At 35.7% G+C, this 24,880-nt stretch overlaps 1 protein-coding gene across 1 annotated transcript; it reads left to right on the forward strand.

Annotated features, from left to right (window-relative positions):
- Positions 1 to 791: 791 nt before the first annotated feature.
- LOC128246253 (putative defense protein 3) lies at positions 792 to 22,415 on the forward strand. The gene is made up of 6 exons (XM_052964445.1): positions 792 to 987; positions 4,128 to 4,264; positions 5,472 to 5,596; positions 5,935 to 5,999; positions 9,207 to 9,386; positions 22,273 to 22,415. Exons 1-6 carry the CDS (start codon positions 792 to 794, stop codon positions 22,413 to 22,415), a joined length of 846 nt encoding a protein of 281 aa, XP_052820405.1.
- The last annotated feature ends 2,465 nt before the right edge of the window (positions 22,416 to 24,880 follow it).

The following is a 24,880-nucleotide window of genomic DNA, read 5'->3' on the forward strand; positions in this document are numbered from 1 at the left end:
TAATCATGCATGTTTTAAAGATAGTCAATACAAGATTACTTGAAACAAATCTTTCGAATTTGAATAATATTTTCAATAAAAAAGATGAATATTTTCTTCGAACGATTACCCTGGGACAAAACTCAAAATCCCATGCGCGAGAGGCAAATTAGCCTTAGCTAAGTATTTGGGTGTCATATCGTCATATGCACAATTGTGCACAATTAATATTTTTGGAGTTACTCTTCATTTTCCCTTTTGTCACAAATGAACTGCGGAAACTTGGCTGTGCAAATATAAAGGGACTCAATGCAATATATAGTTATTTTATTATGTCGGGGGAGAAACGATTACAAATATAGGGCCGTTCAGAAGTTTTATGCAGTGTAACGGTCAATACGTGGTCATAGCAAACTGGACAGGTTTACGATGGTAGGTAGAGCCGAATAGTTTACGTCTGTATAAACGCGTCATACGTTACATGTAAATTTTATTGCCGGGGGTGACGGAAAGGTTTGACGTTAGAAAATGAGCAATCGGTACGAATCGAAAAACAGTAACGGAAATTGTCAAAACACTGAGGCTATGATATAACGTGTATTCTTCGGCATTTTGGACAAGGGACATAAAGCGACAACAATAAGAAACATCTTAAACATTTTGTGTAACATAAAAGGACAAAATAATTTTCGTATGAAATTGATTATATGTATATATGTATATATATATATATGTATACAAAAATAATTATTATTAATTAAAAGAAGACATTTGTTAGCCTAAAACAGTGAAATACTAACAAAAAGGACAAAATGATAGTAACAAAAATAATACTATTAACAACAGTAATAGGCTATATCACAGCATTTCCGTCTGGTGCCCCGGCCAACATTTGTGGACGATATGTGCCCGGGGGTCACAGAAATATGGGGACGCCTATTGCTAACGGCCCAAGAACGGGACCCTACTCGGTAGCAGTGACCCCGGCCGGAAATGGCGTGTACACAGGTATGTTGATAGTTTCTCTATGATAAGCAAGGTGTATGGTATCGTTTTCTTCAGGCTGACATTTCGGCATCGAATGCAACTCTCTATAACTATGCATACTATTTTTTCATTGTCATTATACAATTGTGTTTGTACTCAAGGTGTTCAAGCATAATTATTCAAGTCTTTCAATCTTTTCGTTTTTTATAACTGCTGGAACTCAGTGCAAAAATGCGCAATTCACACGAATGCTTATGTAATGGCAATATATCTGGTATACACATATTTAAATTAAAAAAAATAAACATGAGCGTTTGAGTGGTCTAGAGTGGAGGCGTTTTCCTTGAACCCAAGAGGTCGAGGGTTCGAGTCCAACCACGCCGACAAATTGTATGGACGCCTCACATCAGTTTGAATGTCCTAAAATACAACGAGGTTTACATTAGTGGGCGTTCCGTATAGGGAAGCGAGTTCGTGTTTTTGACCCTGAACAGCTAGGTTACGCTTTAATTGTCTCTGTTTCCTCAATAAAACTCCAATAAACCGGTCTCACAAGTACAGAGCGCTGGTACGTTGTAGTGTTAAAATCAGGGGCGTATCTCTGGTCAGGGTCACACTTTATGAATGATTTATGATTTTATTAATGCCATTAATGTTGTCATTGTTTTTCTTTACTTGCATTTTCGCTATACGACCTTGCACACACGTTTGGGCAAATTGAATCCCCGTGTACACGACATCATGTCGTAGTATCAAGACTTTCAGTTGTATTGTAGTGTCAGTCTTACAAATAGTTTTGACCATTAGCCTCGTAAAATCAAAAACACTTTGTCTGAATTGAGAACTCTAACTATATATTATCAGGCTACTGTTGAAACAGATCTTATAACTATTAAATCAGAAATATTGTTCCGAAAAGCGACCGCACGATTTCGGATACAATTGTTGATAACATAGCTTTCGAATATTCTGGCATTGTCCTTAAGTCCCTTAAACTATTTACCTTTTACGTTGGCCAAATGTAGACTTAGCCTTATATGATTCCAAATGTTTCAAATCTGTTCGCCTCATGGTTCTATGAAATATTATAATTTATATACAATTAACGACTCTTGTTTTGTTGAAAGCCACTTAAACAAGCATTGGATAATTCTAGAAACAAAATACTTATAAGCTGCAGTGGAACTTCGTATGTAAACATAGAGACAAATCGTGTGCATAGAATACATAATGTTGCCAAGAGGATTTTAGAGATTTAAGAAAAAGTATCCGTTAACTTGGCTCATGAATTATAGAACCTTCATTTCCCTTCAAGATTTCCATTCCGGCTAGCCAAAACATGTATATAAAATTCTGACAGGAGTACTCATATACCGCTTATGATGATTTCCATCCAGGGTACATGTATGTGATTTTTGATTATTTAGAATTTACTTTATGTTGTTTTTGTCACTCAAATCTTAACAAGCAAAATTAAACTCTTAGTTCAACGAGTATGAATATAATTTAATTGTATTTGTCCGCAATGCGAATTTCCAGAGCTCGGGGGCAAGTTGTTGATTAAATACATTTTGATATATACTAGTATGAAGTATATGACATTTTACCACGTTCACATGTCAAAACGTAATGTTTCACTCAAACGTCTGTACAATTGTTGTCAGTTTTCAAAGTTGTTTGACAATGCATAAGATCGAAACATTGGCTTGGTAATTTAGTTTATACGGCAGAATAGTAGTAAGACTTTCATGCTACTGACAAACCCAAAATGGCGTCCACAAAACTGACGGAATTGTATCAAACGACAATCGTATCCGTCCGCCATACATAGGCAATTTCCGTACGAGCGGAATCTGAAACTTAACCCGGAGACTCTATAAATTAGAAAATGAAATATGTTCCCAGTCTATCCATAAAAAGGCTATTGCTGTGACCCGACACACAGTAACCGTTAGGCGTACATCTGTCCACTTGATATTTTTTTAACTATCTTGAGAAATGTTGTTTTTTTAATACTGGTTACCAGGTAACGAATAGGTTGGTTTAAACAATATTAATTATAATAATATTATATAAGAACATTTAGCTAATACATGAATTACATACATGATAATTAAGGATTAAGTCAAAATAACCGCCCTATAATGAATAACCGTGTAACAATAAAACCACTTAAATTTGGATTATTAAATTGTTCACTACATTGTCTACAGCGCTGAACGATTCAGATTTTTATAATCAAACGTAGGGATTTTTTTTTGATTTTTTTTTAAATTTTTTTTCAAAATCTGTCGTAAGTTCATAGTGTTTTCTTGTACAAGGCAGTCTTTCCTACATTACTGTCATTGCGTGACTTTGTTTTATCATATAAACAATAATTCTGATTAAAATCTGCATTTATCCGCCCTTCGTAACTCTCTATTCGCTAACGAATACTTTTTTTGCTCAGAAACGGAAAAAAAAATAGTTGGGGTCGGCGCATTTTTATAGGTAGGGTCGGGTTACCCGAAACAGACATATATTTTTTAGGCCCAATAGAAATTTCAATTAACGAGCAAATGCTACGCTCAAAAACGTTCTTAATGAGAAGCTAATTGCAATGCAAGATGCCCTCTAACTTAGATATAACAACACATCTTGTAGCATTTGTTTTAATTACACACTTTGGACATTTAGAGGTCAGCATTATGACTGCCTCCCGAAAACATCATGTCTTCAGGAAGCAATACACGTGTTTGCATGTATGGGCTGGTCCGATCTTGAAGCAATGAGAAGGCGCCTGAAAACATGTTAGGCATCTTTTACTACGTTGTTAACTACTGTCATAAATGACGAGTTGAAATGAATGCTTCAGTATATTTCCGAATCGTAATGAGCCTTAAAATACAGTTCAGTTTTGTTAAAGCTACATAACCATGATATTATGTTTAACACAGAATAGTTGCGATAAAACAACCTCAAACCGTATTCAAATACCCGGTATATAACTGATACACACATACAGTTGCCCAGTTCTGCGGATGGAATCAGGAACAGCTTTTAAACGGTCCGTCCGACGTCGCATAAGCCATGTATATCACAGAAGCTTAAACTGTTTTATTATCATCAAATATATTTTTTGAAATTCACCCTTATCAAGCACTGTTATTTTCTATCCGCAGTGACGTTAAGTGCGACTTCCAACCAGCCTTTCCGGGGATTCGTCCTCCAGGCGATGCAGTCATGGAAACAACTTCCGGACGGCCCATCCGACATTGTGGGAGTATTCCAGCCTGATTTCCAATCCAGACAGTCACAGGTAACCATCATAGTGTTACAATACAGCATAATTACACATAAAGCAAACTTTTGTTTTTGTAAAATATATATGTTCCTGCAAATACAATCTTAAGACAAAAATAATGCAATGTAAACCATATTCAAATTTGACTTTTCCCATTAACATTTGAAAAAATAATCATGTCAATCACGATTATGTTTAAGAATATGTAAATACCCCATCTTATTTCATTGACGTTCATTTATTATTTGCATACACATGTATACAAAGACGTCGATGCCATATGTACCCCTGTTAGGAACAATGCCAATATGTTGAGGAAATATTAATTTAAAAGTTCTCTTCTGTAAATGATAACCTATACTTAATATTAATGTATTTTCCACTTCAATGGTGATACCAATATGTTCATCTATGTCCTATGGTTACTAGCTTTATCCATATACAAACCGACTGTTTAGTTTTCGTCATGGATTTGTTTCGTTATGCGAGATAATGGGGAAGTGGAACGTTTTTTTTTATTAAATGTGTTCTTGTGGTTTATAGAAATTTATCTATGAAATAAATATATTCCATTTGATACTTTTCACTGTTTTGAAAATTGGGCCCGATCTCACGTGCAAATAATTTGTCAGCGCGCTCAGGGCTGGAACACAATTTCAACGACTGCATTTCCAAAATGCCGTCATGTTCGCCAAAAATGGAGTTTTTATCTAATAAACTACAATATATATATATATATATTTGAAAAATCATCTTGTGAACACCCAAACTCATTATTTTCCACTTGAAATATAGAGGTTGGTGGTGACTAAGTGAAGTATATTGCGAAATAAACTCTTCCACTTTTGACTTGTGACGTTATTGCTAAGTATTTAGATATAATTAAAAAAATATCAATATTTTGATTATGCTGTCGAAACTAATACGACAAAAAACGTATTTTAAACAATTTAATTGCAAAATAAAATCATCCAGGAAACTGGTCGTGTTTTTCTCAACAACAAAAACAGAAACATCATCTGTCTAACTGTTCAATATTTTAAAACATGTCAATCACATATTCTTCTTCATCCACTTATTTCTAATCAGTGTCACTTTATAGACAACCCTTCTGATTAAGATTGTCCCGCATAGCCCTAAGGGTCTGTTATAAATTGAAGTTGCACATCTTAAATTGAGATTGTTAGCGTTGAAGTCTTAAATATTTAACGTCCGTTTGCAGATGCGCAGTTGCGGCGGTATGGGCGGAAGTAACGTGCTTACACATACATCACGTGACGACAAGACCCAGATGACTGTCAGTTGGCAAGCACCTGCCAACCTGCCCGATCCAAACGTGAAATTTGTGTACGTATTTTGTTTGCAAGCCAACACAAAACACATTAAAGGTCATCTGGAAACATTAAAAGCTTGATAATATCGATATAATTTGTCACGTGACAAATTCCTGTACCGGGTTTTGGTAAAAACCAGTTCGGTTACAATTCATTCAGTTAAGAGGGTTTCCTTCTCGTAAAAAGTTAAGGAGCATTATTCGTGATACCACTGGCAAGTTCTTGCGTGTGTAGCTTTTAGTATTCATCAGCAGTGTTTGGAATTATAAATTGCTTTAACAAGCATCACTGCTTGTTTTATTGTAACTGTTCTTTTTTCACATATATGAGTGTAATCCCTTTATTTTTCAGTGCCACTGTTGTACAGAACTACGACAATTTTTACGTCGTTCACTCTGATCCAATTAACATACAAGGTACAATGTTAATTACACGCTTTCTTTTGAAAGCATTTATATGGCATACATATTAGTAAGGGAAATGAGCGAAAAATAAACACCAAGGCCGATTATTTATCAAATTATTACGTCTCAAAGGAATAAGAAATGAAGAGAATTTGAATTTCATTTTTGCATTGTTGACATAAACGCATCCAATGGAGTTAATGACAATATGAATAAATAGTCAGTTTGAGTGGTCTTCCCTTTCTGCCTCTCGTTTTTATGGCGCTTGAAAAATCAACATTTAACTGTAACTAAAAGAACGTGATTTGTGTATGACATGAACACTTTTAAAGCTCCAAAATATTCAAACTGTTGCGCTTTTCAGATGGTTCCCCAGCCGGTACCCAGCCCGGTAGTCAGGGTCAAGGAAATGGAAATACAATGCCAGGAGGAAGTTCTGGTGCACAAGGAAACGGTTTCGGCGGAGACTCAACAGGTACAACAGGTGCGCAAATGTCGTCTGCTAAATCTTCGTCTGGTCAAATATCTACTCAGCAAATTCTGTCTTCTAAAACATCAGCAGACATAAATTCTACTAGCATTTCCATTCTTGACCCTCCTCCAATTGTTCTGCCAGACGGGAAAGTTTCACTGCCTTCTATCACCATGAAAACATCGAAGTCGCCCCTAAGCCCTGTTTTCCCAGATATTGCTGCATTGCTTCAATTAGAGTCATTGCAAATATCGACTAATAAAAATAATAATAATAATAATGGTAGCATGAGCAGTACGAACACATCGTTTAGTCCTATAAAAAACAACAGTAACATAATCAACATCAGCACTATTAGCAACAGCAACGACATGAATAGAGCTTCAAAAACATCATCAAGACAAGACATTGGTATTCCTATTAAAATTGAAACCTCCTTTATGGACATGGACAGTAACTCTCCTACTGCGATTGAAGAAAAGGTCATTACAGTGTTGAACAGTGAAGCAGCGATGGATCAGCCGAATGATATGATACCTGAATTAACAACATTTTTAGCAGCTCCGGTAGTTTCTTTTAACTTTGAAATCCCTCCAATAAATCCATCAGACCCAACAATTGAGATCATAGAAATCCCGATAACGCCCGAGGGACAAAAAGCAGCCTTTCTAAATGTTATGGAAATAACGAAAAATCAAAGTGTCGATGCAACGGGAATGTCCGGGCAACTGAGAACGAATTCTACCACTACGAACGTTGCAACGCGGGTCTCATTAGATGGAAATGCTCTCCGTATTGATGTCGACGGTGAGTCGGCGTTATAGAGCCGTGCATGAATATATAGAAGTAGACACATATACACCTGTGCTATGGAAATAATCGACATTAGAGATAACTGGCAGCCCGAGACTAACACAATACGCGCATGCTCAGCACATGGCATAACTGATCATACGAAAACTATAAAGTCAGAGTGCATGTTGACAGGAGACTCACACGAACGGCGCGAGCACAGAGCAAAGTACACAGCGTGAGCAAAGAGCAAAGTGCCCAGCGTCAACACAAAGCAAAGTACACGGCTTGAACATGACAAAACAACAGTGAAAAAACAATCATAGAATGAAAACTATTGAGACAAGCCAAGTAGGCAAACAATTAAAAAACATGTTTAAAGGAACAAGACAATTGCCCAAACGACACTGAACTAGAGACACAGACGTATAAACACCACATAAACAAGAACACACAACAAACATACCAAACACACATAATTTTCCGATAATGAATTGGATAACCGCCTTGGAGTTACACGAGCTCACTGAAACACGAGTCTCCTGGCGGCTTATACAACTGTGTATGGCCACAACAACACATTTGTCCCAACATTTATCAAGAATTAAAAATAATAAACATTAAACCTCATCACTAGTCTTATGTGAAGAATAACATGAAAATTAGCATTACACAAGAATAACATGAAAATTAGCATTACACAAGAATAACATGAAAATTAGCATTACACAAGAATTACATGAAAATTAGCATTACACAAGAATAACATGAAAACAAGCATTACGCAAGAACAACATGAAAACTAGCATTACGCAAGAACTTAAGTAAAATAAACTAGTCTAAAGAAATCATAAACCAAGGCTGGCGGAGACAAGGACGTTGGGAATGGAAATGCTATTAACTTTGAGAACTAATTGTGACACAATAGCAGATCAAAATAAAAAAAATATATATTCCTTCTTTTTTTTAGTCGTTCATTAAATTGCGAGGTTGTATATAGTAAACCGAATAACTATATTTTTGTTTAAAGAGATAAAGTATTATTGTTTACTGTTATTAAATATCATACACGAACAAATTATTCCTGGTGTTATCGAATTATGACATTTTAAGCGATTATTTTACAGGGCAAGGACAAAGCATTTTCGGACAAGGCCAAGCAACTGGAGGCGCAACATTTGGACAAGGAGCAATACCATTTGGTCAGGGCCAGACTACATTCGGTCAGAACCCATTTGACCAAGGAACAACAATCCCTGGTCAGGGTGGTTTCCCTGGTAGCGGAATGAACCGCGGAAACGGCATGTTTGGAGGTCGTCCCTTCACACAGGGATTTGGCCCACAAGGTCAAGGCCAGTTTGGTGGTATGTTTGGTCAGGGCGGGACTCAGTTTGGTCAAACAACTAATATGTTTGGACAGGGAACCACTGGCCAAACTGGAACAACCGGAACTGATCAGACTGGGGGCCAGGGTCAACAAGGTGGACAAGGAGGCTTTGGTACCCAAGGTGGTATGTTCGGAGGAAACCAGGGTCCAATCGGAGGACAGGGAGGATTTGGACGTGGGGGAATGCAGTTTGGAAATGGTCGATTCGGTCAAGGTGGTGGTCAATTTGGTGGTCAGTTTGGAGGACAGCCACAATTCGGAGGTCAAGGTCAGGGCCGATTTGGACAATTTAACCAGGGTAGTCGATTTGGCGGACAAGGTGGTTTTGGGCAGAATCAGTTCGGTGGACAAGGTCAACCTGGAGGTCAGGGATTTTTCGGAGGTCAAGGTCCATTTGGTCAGCGTGGACCCTTCGGTGGATTCCAAGGTAGAGGAAATCCAATGGGCGGTAACCCCTTTGGTGGTAACCCATTTGGCGGTAACCAATTTGGTGGCAATGGATTTGGTGCCCAGGGACAGTTCGGTGGACAAACTGGATTCGGGGGTCAAACTGGTTTCGGAGGTGTAGGACAAGGTCAAGGACAGACTACCTTTGCTACGCAGGGACCTTCTACTACAGGGGAACAGGGTGCCAATGGATTTGTTATGCCGGGAACCACACAAACAGACAATCAAACAGCCGGACAAACCGGAAGTACAACTGGCGCCACTGGCAACACCGGCTTTGGTGGATTCTCTTCGTTCACTGGTTAAGCATGGACAGTTTGGTGTTCAATAATATTTCATTTCGTTAAATTTTATTTATTTAAAAATGAACTTTGATATATTTGTTATGAAAAAGCTGACATGTTTAAATGTTATACGTTTTCAGTTTCATGTACAAAACAATTGAGATGGGACTACATTCCTCTGATTGCCAGTTCATGCGGTTTACTTTTTCATGATCTTGTAAAAAATAGAACATATTGAAAGCATATTCACCAATACAGGTTAATTAAACGTTTCTCAAGCTGTTCTAACACAAATGCAGATTATACATGAGCACTCTTCAATGTGAATAGCATAATGTCCAACAGGAGTAGGCTTTCCGAATATTCAGGATTGATAGCCAGGTTCTGTAATTCGTGTGTAAATTAATCATAAGTATGCAAGATTACTAGTTGCCGTTTCCAGTTAAGTTTAAGAAGACTTATTTGAGTAGATTTGTAATTTTTAAGTGTACATAAGCTGTTACATATTGTCTTGTAGTAAGTTTACATACGAATGTTGAAAAATAAAATATTAAAACATTAAACACCCTTCCTTATCTATCTTTAATATTTAAACATTATCTTACTTACTGAAGTATTACATAGTTTACAATTAATTTATATTTCGCAGTGTTTTCGTATTTGTCCATTAAAAAGATTACTGGGCATGTCTACCTAATAGAATTCATTCCTTATGCGTGATTGGCTAGTCGATGTTATCACGTGATATTACCGAGTTAGGTGTATTGCTTAATTATGTCACCCGAAAGTTGTAAGCTGTTGTAGCTCAGTGAATACAACACTGGTCGGCAATTTTGGCGACACCGGTTCGAAACCGGTCTTCGACATAGTTGTTGTTGTTGTTTTTTAATTTTGGTAATCTTTTTTACAGTTATGAAATCAACGAGTAAAACATTTTATTAAATAATTGTCCTGAGATTCGTTACAGAAAAAATTGGTGTCAATCTGGTGTATAGTCCCTTTAAGTGACTAAAACTCTTAATTTCTAGACCATTTTTTCCCTTGACCATTTTTATATATTTCTGAATCTTTAAAAGTATTAAGTTCAGCAGCTCAATCTGTAACAGAAAGTTTCAGTATTTATGTAACTTGATCATCAGTTTCTTACATTTAAACAAACTCCTCGCAGTGTTACCTCTTTTATTGTACATCAATCATTGCCATAATGCCAATCAATTGGACATATATCATATCGGTAAAGATTATTAATTATCTTTAATTTTGTTTGTATTTTAACCCCAGTGAACCTTGAATAATTGAATTTTGATAACAACTTATTAAAAACGAGAGGATTATTTTTTATATAAATATAGTCTATATAGCTGAAATCCAGTTATACTCGCTCATAGTGGATGGAAGATAAGTTAGTTCCTGATTCCTTATTTCTTTTTCAAATAAGGAATAGGGAACTAGTTCCTTATTCCTTATTCAAAATTAAAAATGTAGATACGCATAAAATAACTTCTTTGTTATGTGTTTCGTATTTTCATAACAATTAAACAACTTTGTGAGTAAAATAATGCACGAAAATAGAAAAAAAAAATCGATTAAGGATTAAGGAGCTAGTTTCCTATTACTAATTCAAACTCGAATAAGGAATAAAAACTTTAAAAAGTAATACATTTTATTCAAATAACTATGCAGAAGTGGTCTACATAAAAAGTTTACAGAAATACATTGTCTGTTCAAGAGAGTTTTAAAGTGCTTTAAAAACGTACCAGACTCCGAATAAGGAACCGCAATCTTGAAAACGTCAAGATTTACCCGTTTTATCACTTTTCGACAAAATAACTGTGCAGAAGATGTCTATATAAAAAGTTTAAAGAAATACATTGTCTGTGCAAGAGAGTTTTAGCGCTTAAAGGGCTTTTAAAACGCTCCAAAATCCTAATTAGGAATATTATTTACGAACTCAATTTCAAAGTGCTTAATTTGCTCATTTTTGGCTGAAATATCAAACATTGATCTTATAAAAAAATGAATAAATGTGTTGACTTTTTCAAAGGGGTGGAGTGTTTAAAGTACGTTCAACGCACAATAAGTCGAATAAGGAACAGAAACGGTGAATTTTCAACTTTTGAAGTAAGACATTTTTTGATCAAATAACTATGGAGAAGTGGTCTACATAAAAAATTGAAGAAATGCATTGTCTATTCAAAAGAGTGTTAGTTCTTATAGTGCTTAAAAAACGTACCAATTTCCTGAATAAGGAACGAAAAGCTTGAAAACGTCAAAAATATACTTACCCGTTTTATCACCTTTCGACAAAATAACCACATATAAGTGATCGATATAAAAAGTTTACAGAAATGCATTGTTTATTCAAGGATTTTTAGTGCTTAAAGCGCGCCAAAATCCGAATAAGGAAAAGAAATCTTGAAAACGTTAAAAAATTAACTTAACCGTTTTATCACTTTTCGACAAAATAACTATGCAGAAGTTGTCTCCATCAAATGTTTACAGAAATGCATTGTCTGTGCAAGAGAGTTTAAGTGCTTATAGCGCTTTAAAACGCTCCAAAATCCGAATAACGAATATACTTTTCGAAAAATACTCAATTTCCAAGTCCTTTATATGCTCATTTTTTGACGAAATATCAATTGTACATAGATTTTATCAAATAATTTAAATAAATGCGTTGTCTTATTCAGCGGGTGGACTGTTCCAAGTACTTTATTACGCACAATCAGTCGAAGAAGGAATAAGGAACTAGTTTCATATTCCTTATTCAAAGTCGAATAAGGACCAGAAACGGTGAATTTTCAACTTTTTTAGTAAGACATTTTTTATCAAATAAATATGCAGAAGTGGTCTACATAAAAAGTTTAAAGAAATGCATTGTCTATTCAAGTGAGTTTTAGTGCTGAAAATGCTTTAAAAACGCTACAAACTCCGAATAAGGAACAGAATTTACAATAAATACTCAATTTAAAGGAGCTTAATGTCCTCATTTTTATTGAAAAAGGAATAAGGAATAAGGAACTCCCTCATGTAATTCTTCTTAAAAAGCAGACTCTGTGTCACATTGCGATCGAAACAGCCATACTATTTTAATTGATGAAAGACATGTGACAAGAAAGAATATGTATCACACACAGTGAACACGGGAAGTGATTAGGACTCTTCGACGATCAAAGGACGTTCCTTCCGACGAGAAATGGCTGAGTGGATAATTGAGTTTGCAACGGAAGAAACATTATACACTTGACCTAGCGGTCTTGGACAAATTTTGATAGGTAAGAACTAAAAAGGTTTTAAAGAAGTTGTCATTTTTTGAAACATTGAAAGTTTGTGCTGTTCTCACCGTTATTTAAGGGTTTCAAAACCAGATTCCCGATACAATCTATTTACTATAACAATTGTTGCTTCTCCCGTGATAGTGTGCCTAAAGCTGAAATTGCTCAAGTAAGATTTCTCGGAGGGTCAGAAATCTCCAGACAGCATCGCAGAATTCAACAATTGGTGTGATGAAGGACTTAAAAATATTTGAAGTGATTTACAGTCAATAATGAGTTGTAATGATCACAAAGTGTGAACTTTTTTCCAACCATACAATAAAAAACCAAGCCTTTTTTGCAACATTGAGTTTATGGCTGTACCAGGGATCATCGCTTGATATATTGAGGCTAAGGTGTTTATGTGAAGTAACCTTTTGTATGTGTGGGTTTTTCATTCGAACGGAAAAGTGGGTTGGTTTATTATATTAACGTGATAAAAATGTGATTCTCTTGTTTATGGATTAAAAGAAGCTAGCCAATTTTCAGCCTATTGTTGAATTTTATGAGTCTCATCAGTTAGAAATACAGAGCAGTAAAAACTTCATATAGACTAGTGTCGTATGCGAAGAGACGTATGCTAACTGAATGTTTTCAACAATGTTATGAATGAAACAATAGATAGCAACGGCCCAATAATTAAACCTTGTGTGACATCAGCTTGCAGCTTCAAACGTGTTGATTCTGTTCCATGGGTAACTACTTTTGGTGAGCGGTCAAAAAGATAATTAGAAAACCAACGGAGTAGAGGAGAAGTACATTTCGCTTCTATAATACGTAATAGACACTTGGTTAAACCTCTGTCAAATGCCTTTAACAAAAAAGGGTTACTCTTACCTCTTTTCCTCCATTTAATGCTTGACGGAGGTATAATAATAATAATAATAATAATAATAATAATAATAATATCTTTATTTTAAGAAGGTGACATATTAAGATCATGTACAAAACTACAGAATCTTATTTTCGATATGGCCCTCTGAAACAGAATGAAAATATGGCAAATAATCATAAGACAAACATGAAGACGATGCTAACAACGATGACGATGATGATGATGATTATAAGTATGCTGTTGATGCTGACGATAATGATGCATATGATGACATGATGATGATGTTGAATCAATATTAGACAGATACTCTCAGTTAAATATAATTATGAATAAAACATCACAATTTGTATAATCACAAGTTTCCTATGAGGTACTGTTTGACCTTTATTTTATACGTATTAAAGTTTTTTGATTCTCGTATTTCCAAAGGTATATTATTCCAAACAATTCTGCTGTAATATGTAAACGATGCTTTCATATAATTAGTACGAGGTCTAGTTTGTAAAACAATATCTTTGTGTGCCATTGATCTTAGCATATATACATTATTGTCTGAAACTGTTACTAATTCTGACATATATGATGGAGCCATGCTATTCAACGTCTTGTAAACTAATACTGCTGCGTGGTATTTACATCTATCCGAGAAGTTTAGCCATTTTAGTTCTTTAAATAGATTTGTTGATGAATCTCGTTTAGATTTACCAAGTATGATTTTTGCAATTCGTTTTTGTAAGTTATTTATTTTATTCACATATGAATTGGTTCCCTTGCCCCAGACCAAGCAGCCGTAATCAAAATTTGGCAGAATATATGCATTGTAAAACATTCGTTTTGTATCAGGTGTGAGGAAATATATTATATTTTTTAGAAGTGCAATTTTCTTATTCAGATTTTTACAAACATAATCGATTTGCACATGCCAGTGAAGGGTAAAGGGAAGACAGTTGGTTGACCGTGGGAACGTCCAGTACCAATCCAGACTGCAGAGAGGAAATTGCATTTGTTAAAATAAGAGAATGGAACAATTATTTATGTAATACTAATTCAAAAGATTTGCCGATTACCGAGAGCAGATAAATGGCACGATAATTGCTAACTTCGTACAAATCATTTCATTTGTAGATTGACATATGTCTGCTGCAGACTTCCTTTGTGTATGAAGTTGACACCCAAGCATAGAATAATTGAATAAATCGGAACGTTTTACTATCTCAGTGGAGATTTCCTTTAACAGAACAGAACAGACAGTTTATTCGACTTATACATGTGTACATCGTCGTAATACATATAGTTATACATATAAACATGTGACGTATCTAAATTTACAAACATAATATAATAAAATATAAGCAAAAATATTAATGTAAATTGAATACCAAATAATTAGTATGTAAACTTTGGCAGTGAGGGAATGTTTTATAACTACTATATCAAGCTAAATTATTTATAAGTGAGTTGCGTATAATAAATGATTCTTTAATATATTTACGAACATTCATAACTTCCTTTTTATCACATGATACCAATAATTGATGGAATTTGAATACAGATGGATTAACGTAATAGCATCGTTTTATATAAGTTACACGTAAATGACGATAGCATGGACAAATACATATGAGGTGATATTCATCCTCTATGTCCCTACTATTACAACATAAACAATATCTTTCGTTACGAGGTATATTGTAACGTGCATAACGTCCTGTTTGTATTCTTAAAGGGTGTGCAGAAACTTTCAATCTAACAATGAATAAACGTAAATTCTTTGGAACTAAATCTAAATATATTTCATAATCAAAGGAAGTTTTGAAAATTCTATACATATCCAAAACAGAACTGTTACTAATATTACCATACCATTCCTGTTTAAATGTATCTATAATTCTACATTTAAATTCGTTTATAAATACATTAACATGTACAATATTTGGGTTATCAAATACGTATGCAAAACCATAATCATTTAACAGTGTTTTTTTACCTTAGAAACCCAGTTTATATAACCCTTATTACAGTCATCAATGGCCTGGTTATACACGGACTTTATTATAATGTTATTACTGTTGCACATCTTAAACCAGTATCTAATAATGCGTACATATCGATTAATGTATAAAGGGTATAGATCTACCTAGTTCTCCATACACTGTAGCATTACATGTGTTTATTTTAACGTGTAACAATCGCTTACAAAATTTTGAATGTATACGTTCTATTTCTTTTGACTTACTAAAACCCCATATTTCACAAGCATAATTCAATATTGAGCCAACAAAAGAATCAAATAGTTGACAAAATATTTTAGGTTTAAGGTCATATTCTTTGCATTTATATAATAAAGTATTCATGGCCTTAAGAGCTTTTCCAACCAAATACTCTTGATTGAATGTAAAACTTCCAGTGTAATTTATCACAGTACCTAAATAAATAATTATAGTTATCAACACCATCGATAGTATGGCCAGTATATGTCCAATGCTCGTTACGACGTATTCCACCCCGTTTACAGAAAACCATTATTTTTGTCTTTGATGTATTTACATTTAATCCACATGCTTTGCAATACGAGTAAAGAGTGTTTAAATGGTTCTGGACTTCCTCGGGCGATTTCCCTAACATGGCCATATCGTCAGCAAATAGCAACATAACTAATACAATGTCATCAATAAATAAACCGGAAGTGATGCTATCTTGCATATATAGTTCTAAGTCCTCTACAAACAGGGAAAAAGATTCGGGGACATAACCTCCCCCTGGCGCAGGCCAACGGCATAACTAAAGTATTCAGAGTAAGATGTACATGATTTCACACATGATTTAACATTTTCATACATATCTTTCACTATTCTAAGTAATTTACCTTTTATACCAGATTTATACAACTTAAGCCACAGAGCATTGCGATAAATACTATCAAAACACTTCAACATGTCGACATAAATGAATTTTATAAACATATAAAAGTATTTATGTCTTTGTTTGATATTAATAAGATGTATATTTAGACCAATGACGTCAGAGCCAATTGTCTTATCGTCTTAAATCATGTGACCGAAACTTTAAACCACGTGACTAATATCAGCCAATCAAGGCACTCCTATTCCATCACTCTTCGTTCAGATTCAAAGCAGAACCACGCTAAAAAAAATTGGAAAGTTTTCTGTTACTTTGCACATTTCTCTACCGTTTTTTGGACTTATTTTATACGGTATTAATATAGTGCATTTCTTTTATAACGGATATACATTGAATATTAATCTTCTACCGCGGCTCGGATGTTTATTTGAATTTTAATTGGTTGGTTGTTGGATGGACCAGAATTTCTTTGTTCATAAAAGTAGGTCAACCCCGCGTTGAGCCAGCGTGCTTACTCACGGTCACGTGACTTAAATAAAATGGCGGACGAGGTGACAAAAGTACAAATTTTTGGACACTCTTTTGTAAGTCGTTTAAAGGATCTTGTGATGAAACATCGGGATTATCCAAGTAATTTAGCGCTCCGTTGTAACGCTCTGGTGCAATATAGCGGATTTCGTGGAGGTCATGTATCAACATTACGGGATAACTTGGACAAGATAGAGGACTTTTCCCCGGACATAGTGGTGTTGATGATTGGTACGAACGATCTTTGTTCGACAGTAAATACACCAGCAACGGTTTCCAGTGCTATTTTGGATTTAGTTGACACTTTAGTGTTTATCTGTGGAGTAGGACATGTGTTAGTTTTCCCGGTGTTCTACAGAAAAGTGAATTCTCATTCCCTGAACTCTCAATGAATGGTACAACTGAGACCATGAGAAGTTGGCTGTCTGAATTTCCCAATACTTATTTTGGGTTTACTGGAATGGTCTGGTTCTTTGACAATTATCAGCAAGCAGCACTGCAGAAAGTACCACAGAATCGGTTATTAATTGAAACGGATTCTCCATATCTGAAAATGTCAAAAGCTGCAAGTATGAACAATCCCAAATTCATTGGGGATGTAGCTGCTGAAATAGCCAAATGTCGGAACTCGACCGTAAAAGACATATGTAGCATGACTATGGAAAATACCAGACGTTTATACAAATTATAAACGACAAGGAGATTGGAAGACAAATAAGCCATAACTCAGATTCGTTAAATAACATTCAATTTCTTTGTACTATAACCCAATGGTTGGGTCAAACTTTTATATTTTATTTGCATATAGCTCAATATGTGTATGGGCAGTTATGCATGGTAATTAGTAATCAATATTATGTGATAACCCAATGGCTGGGTAATTTTCAAGTGAGTAATACTCAGTTGACATTCATTTATTTATATATATGTAGATATTTGTAAATATCAAACATTTTAGTTAATGGGGTATCATCCAATGGTTGGGTGTTTTTAAGTGATCTTTTTAATGAGAATTTGGGAAGTTTTCACAAATAATAATTTCCCAATTGGTTGGGTATATTTTAGCTTTGTCAAATTGACATAAGGCTTATTTACTATTTTCATATATCTAGATAGATAATGAAACATCTTAAAAAATAGAAGGGGGAGGTGTGTTGTGATCTGGGAACCAGTCACATTATTCATTTATGATAACCAGTCTAATAGAAGCTGATGTAGGGAACCAGCTAGCAGGAAACAGACAGACTTTGACTGACCACGACTGAGACCTGACGGACTTATTACTTCTTGACGATCATCTTATATCCATCATCATCCGATACATAGATTCGACGCTAGTGCTCATCTTTATCAGGTATGTTTGTATGGATATTAGTTATTATGTCGGGATCACAATACATTCGACATTCCCTGGTTCAATGAGCGGGCTTTCCAAACAAATGCTGCCTTGGCTTCTGGCTTGTCGGCTCTGCCACACCAGAAAGCACGATACTGGGTTCCTAAGGGGTTCTTGTCACCCGAGACTGTCACTAATGTTCTAGCCGAAGATGGAGTTCATCTTTCCCAGGTTGGAGAGCACAAGCTTTACAACAACATCCGTGCCGCGGTGGTGTCTGTACTGAACGTACAAGACCGTCAAGATAAGATATGTTAATCTGTCTATATTCTTATATTACAACATGGTGGTTTTACACTCATGTACATCTGCCCTTTTCTAATTTCCTGTGAAGGCAGTGTTTACATATTTATCCCTTTTTCTGGAGTTGCCATTTTTACACTCTTAGATTTTAGGCCCTGAGAGCTAATATTTCGCTATTCGGGCAGTGTTTATGTCAGTAATGTGATGTTTCCATGCTGCATATGACATCATTAACAGAACCTTTTTATGGAGTGGAATGATGACACCTTCTGTCCACTTTTCTGGAAAAAAAACCAGACGCTAAAATGCTGTTAAATACATCACAAAAGTGGCTTGTTAATATGTCAGCGCATTCAATAAAGTACTCATTTAATATACAGTCGCTACCAGCCGATTTATTTCGTTTTAAATGCTTTATTGCGTTACGTACTTCAATAATAGAAATAGGTTGGTCTAACTCTGGAAATGTACAGTTATCTTCATCAAAATCATTACTTGAACAAAACTGTTCAGCCTCGTTGTTATTGCAATCAAACGTATTGTTGCTGAGATTTAAAAAAAAAAATGTTTTAAAATCTTCCAAAGGGATATTACAATTATTAACTTTATTTTTTGATTTAAAAAAAAATCCAAAATTCTCTAGGTTTATTTTTTTCTTAAATTCTCAATATCCTTAATTTTTTGACGATAAGCAAAGTTTTTCTTTTTACGAAGTAAATCTTTATAAGTCTTCTTTTGTGCACACAGATTAGCTCTATTAATATCGGTTTTATTCGAATTAAAAATATGTAAAGTTTCTTGGTATAATCGCCGTGCATTAACACATTCATTATCAAACCAATCTGCATTTTTCGTACAACTATCAATATCAAACAATGGTTTGTTACTGTAAGTACAACGTTTAGAAAATAACGGGTCCGCGACACTGCGGATTGTAGCCGTAAATCTATCTAAAACATCATTAATTGACAATCTATTTGAACAGATTATATCATCAACAATATCATCGAACACAGGTAATTTTGTAAAAATCCCAGTGCGAAATTGTTCACGTAGAGTATTTAACATCAGTGTATGTATCGTAACTATTCGAAAAATTATTACAATATAATGAAAATTGTATTGGTGCGTGATCGCTCCATTCATTGAAATCGCCAATAGTAAAGTTGGATATCAATGAAAAGTAACATTCATGGGTCAATAAGTTTAGCATCACACTGTTGACTTTGGCCGGACCTGTCACTTTGCAAGAAAGTAGTTATTTTAAGACTTAAGGGACATTATTCAGTGATTTGTGTATAGAAAATTGGAAATAGTCTTGCGGTCAATTAATGACAGCTCCTTGTTGGCCTGGAATGGTTTGTAATTCAAAGAAATTCTTTAAAACAGTATACCTGTCTTTTTGTAAGTATCATTGTTTTTAGAGACAGTATAGAGTTTGATGTTTTATTTGTATAACTAATTTTCTTCATTAGCGTTCAGAAGTCTGTTATTAAGATGTTATGGTATAAGAATTTTGGCGGATTTATGTGTGTATTGTTATTTACGAATTACTCGCAGCGCTTGGTTTCGTTAGAGTTTTTGGGTGTTCCATTTTGATATAGAATAAGCGAGCTCTGCTTTGTATCGGACACGTTTTCGTTTGCCGCTAAGTGTTCTGTTGTACCCATAAAGATAGTGACTTCCTAATTGTAAAAGGTTAATTCGGTATGGTTTCTTTGCATCACGATATATATATCAATAGCTTCATAAACTGAAACAGTTAATATTACCGACTTCATGATGCAGAAGGTCATAGTCCACACTGTCGTATCTCCAAATCTGTCGTTTAAATAATGGATGAAGAGGTTCAGATACATTAAGTTAACAGAAAGCAGGAAAATGAAAACGTTTTTGTTGATCGAATACAAATAATCCAACACTTCTTGCTGTAACAATACTTTTATCAAAAGTAAAAAACTGGTCTCTAATAAAAGGCCCTGTTTCTGTACTTCTTTCTGAAAGGTGCTACGGAGTAAAAAAATATCGTCCGGATATGAGGGTCGAGCTGTGTTTCTATAAATGAAAGATATCATATGCATTTAAGTCTGAAAACAGCGTGTCTTTCTTATTGAAAAAAGTACATTAAAGTAGAAACAAATTGCTGAACGATGTGTATGTGGCGGCAGAATATACAAATGTGCTTAATGGTCCTGTTAGGATGGGCTTCCCCACAGAGTTATAGAATCATGTACAGCCATGTGAGAAATTAAAATGCATTGAAGCAATTAAGACCTTTGATGGATTGAGGTTATATAAAAAAGGCCTGCTCTTATTCTGTATGCTCCTTTGTCAATATTAATGTGATTCCGATAACTAACGACAACAAGATGGAAACACTGTTTACATCTGTTGTTTCTTAATATTAGGTTGGTAGAACACCTCCGTGAGCGTATGACTAATATTTTCTTGACTTGTCGAATTTAAATAAATAAATCAAAATTTTCTTCTCGTCAGGCCAGAGATAAATTTTATTCTATTTGATATGATTGTTTTATTACTGTCGAATCAGATAGTAAGATTTCAGACTGTTAATATGTGGGGGTTTTTTTAAGCTTATTTTCGTTTTCCCAAGCCACAACACATTCCTCCGGCGGCACGGGCAGTCCGACTTCATCCATGGGCAGCTCATCGTTCTTCTCTGGACAGCGTTTATGAGCATTAGCATCATTGTTAGCGGAATGGCAAAGACGTTATGCATGACATCCATCGTGACCTATGTAGAATACATATTATGCAGCATAGAGGCTTCGGAATAATATTTGTATAGTGGCCTGTTCATGTGAGCTTATTTCTTTCGGCCCATTTCGAAAACAATTCAAGCGCTTTTTTCTGGCCATCATGCATTTAGAAAAAAGGAAACTACTTCAAACGTTCAGAAATAAAACACATTTAATTTGCAGTCTTTATATGCTTAAATTGTTCAAATCATTGTACTTGATGTACTCGATGTAAAGCTCTGATACCTTATATTCTTTTTCCTACACACATTTTCAGGGGATAATTGTGAATGCTTAATGGAAAAAAGCAAAACTCGAGACTATCAACATTCATGGATAGTTAAACTTTTGAATAAATGTTAATATCAAAGTGAGTAATAACCACAATAACGGTGATGACGTGATTTTAAGAACAAACAATTTTCAGTCTGATATTTGCAAAAAAAAACGTATTGAAGTATATGCAACATCTGTACAAAGATTCCGATCTTCAATTATTATGCAAATTCGACCTTGAGGTATCGGATGTACATATAAGCTTGACAAAATTATTTCATTGAGCCGTCAATGGTAATGATGTTTAATTTGGTTACCATGCGACCCCATGTCATTTTGGTATTACTTGCTGATTTCTAGTAAAGTAAAAAAAATGACAGAAAACACAAAATTATTGCATTTTGTAGATTTGTTCTTTATTTCAGCTGAATTCGAACTAGAAATTACCCTTTTTAAGTCTTCTAAGGCGCTGAGAACGTATTTGTAATAGTTGCTTAGTTATAATTTGATACATTATTTTTCTATCCTTGCAACCAAAATTCAAATATTGTAATGCCTTTTGTGGCAATTAATGACTATAAGCAGTTGGAATTCAGCAATTGGGAGCTTTCAGCGAGTTCAATCAGAATAGTTTCGTAGCAGTGTGGGGGAAGAACCACATGGCAAGTAGCAGGACACACCACTTTGCAGGATATCTGGGATATTTCGTAGTTAAGAGCCTGGAGGAATCTACAGTGGAGATAAAGAGCGAAGAGTGTCACCTGCGGGAACCATCGTTTATCCGGAACGTCCTTCCGGTGCTGCAGGACCCGTCTTCCCATGGAAGCTCATGATGACGGACATGCGGGATCTTTTCAGCCCTACGGTTCCTGCTGGTACTAACACCGGCCGCACGACATTGATTTGAGTTTGAATCGGCCTTTTATTCTCGACCTTTCTTTAACAAAATGCTGGCTAACCGTTTATGATTGTTATCATTTTATTCCTATTTTACATGTCATCTTAATTTTACTGGTACTACAGAAGTGCATATTCATTTAAATAGTTTAATAAGGTTTTTTTGTCTAAGAATGAAACGTATTTACAAATTTAAAAACAAAACAAATAAATGTTTATACATTTAAACATTTTTCTTTATACAATATGATTTTGCTTTTGTTAAAAACTATGTACACCAGCTTTTATTTTGAAGAGAAATTACATTACTGGAGAACATTTTGATCATTAGTCGATCGGGAAATACAAGTAGGCGAACTGGAATGTAAATTATTTATGTGCGTGAAGTTAGCAGCACAACAGCATAGCAGCAAGCTGCCAGCAGCAAGTTGATATGCTGCTGGCAGCTAGCTGCTACATTTTTTAAATATGAATATAATGATTTATATGAACTATATACTACTTTAGTTAATCATTGTATGCTTTCCAGCTGTTTATAGGAATATAAATAGTGCTAAGAAAAAATGAGATTTTATTGTTTTAGCTTAATGTTTGGTAAACTTTTGATTACTTCGGGTCTTTTTGATAAGCGGTCCACCATCACAGTTATTTTCTTGCGTAAGAACAATTTCTCATCTTACAAACCAGCTAGGGCCAACGGGACCATACCAACTAAACGTAATCGAAATTTGCTGCTGTAAAAGCCATTTTGGGGACGCACTGACCCGAAAATTCGAGTAAGGGGACCATAACGAAAAGTGCAGGGATGAACTAGGCCACGAGCCCTACAATGTGTGCTATTTCGATAGTTGGAGCTTTTGTCCTGAGTAGGCGAAAATAGAGCTCGAAAATCGAAATTTGCTGCTGTAAAAGCCATTTTGGGGACGCACTGACCCGAAAATTCGAGTAAGGGGACCATAACGAAAAGTGCAGGGATGAACTAGGCCACGAGCCCTACAATGTGTGCTATTTCGATAGTTGGAGCTTTTGTCCTGAGTAGGCGAAAATAGAGCTCGAAAATCGAAATTTGCTGCTGTAAAAGCCATTTTGGGGACGCACTGACCCGAAAATTCGAGTAAGGGGACCATAACGAAAAGTGCAGGGATGAACTAGGCCACGAGCCCTACAATGTGTGCTATTTCGATAGTTGGAGCTTTTGTCCTGAGTAGGCGAAAATAGAGCTCGAAAATCGAAATTTGCTGCTGTAAAAGCCATTTTGGGGACGCACTGACCCGAAAATTCGAGTAAGGGGACCATAACGAAAAGTGCAGGGATGAACTAGGCCACGAGCCCTACAATGTGTGCTATTTCGATAGTTGGAGCTTTTGTCCTGAGTAGGCGAAAATAGAGCTCGAAAATCGAAATTTGCTGCTGTAAAAGCCATTTTGGGGACGCACTGACCCGAAAATTCGAGTAAGGGGACCATAACGAAAAGTGCAGGGATGAACTAGGCCACGAGCCCTACAATGTGTGCTATTTCGATAGTTGGAGCTTTTGTCCTGAGTAGGCGAAAATAGAGCTCGAAAATCGAAATTTGCTGCTGTAAAAGCCATTTTGGGGACGCACTGACCCGAAAATTCGAGTAAGGGGACCATAACGAAAAGTGCAGGGATGAACTAGGCCACGAGCCCTACAATGTGTGCTATTTCGATAGTTGGAGCTTTTGTCCTGAGTAGGCGAAAATAGAGCTCGAAAATCGAAATTTGCTGCTGTAAAAGCCATTTTGGGGACGCACTGACCCGAAAATTCGAGTAAGGGGACCATAACGAAAAGTGCAGGGATGAACTAGGCCACGAGCCCTACAATGTGTGCTATTTCGATAGTTGGAGCTTTTGTCCTGAGTAGGCGAAAATAGAGCTCGAAAATCGAAATTTGCTGCTGTAAAAGCCATTTTGGGGACGCACTGACCCGAAAATTCGAGTAAGGGGACCATAACGAAAAGTGCAGGGATGAACTAGGCCACGAGCCCTACAATGTGTGCTATTTCGATAGTTGGAGCTTTTGTCCTGAGTAGGCGAAAATAGAGCTCGAAAATCGAAATTTGCTGCTGTAAAAGCCATTTTGGGGACGCACTGACCCGAAAATTCGAGTAAGGGGACCATAACGAAAAGTGCAGGGATGAACTAGGCCACGAGCCCTACAATGTGTGCTATTTCGATAGTTGGAGCTTTTGTCCTGAGTAGGCGAAAATAGAGCTCGAAAATCGAAATTTGCTGCTGTAAAAGCCATTTTGGGGACGCACTGACCCGAAAATTCGAGTAAGGGGACCATAACGAAAAGTGCAGGGATGAACTAGGCCACGAGCCCTACAATGTGTGCTATTTCGATAGTTGGAGCTTTTGTCCTGAGTAGGCGAAAATAG

This window comes from Mya arenaria, chromosome 9 (genome assembly GCF_026914265.1).
Source record: "Mya arenaria isolate MELC-2E11 chromosome 9, ASM2691426v1".
Classification (NCBI taxonomy): Eukaryota; Metazoa; Mollusca; class Bivalvia; order Myida; family Myidae; genus Mya; species Mya arenaria.

Coding starts and splice junctions, on each gene's coding strand:
- LOC128246253 (XM_052964445.1), top strand. CDS start 792: ATGATAGTAACAAAAATAATACTATTAACAACAGTAATAGGCTATATC. Junction 988..4,127: donor CGGAAATGGCGTGTACACAG/GTATGTTGATAG, acceptor TTCTATCCGCAG/TGACGTTAAGTGCGACTTCC. Junction 4,265..5,471: donor TCCAATCCAGACAGTCACAG/GTAACCATCATA, acceptor GTCCGTTTGCAG/ATGCGCAGTTGCGGCGGTAT.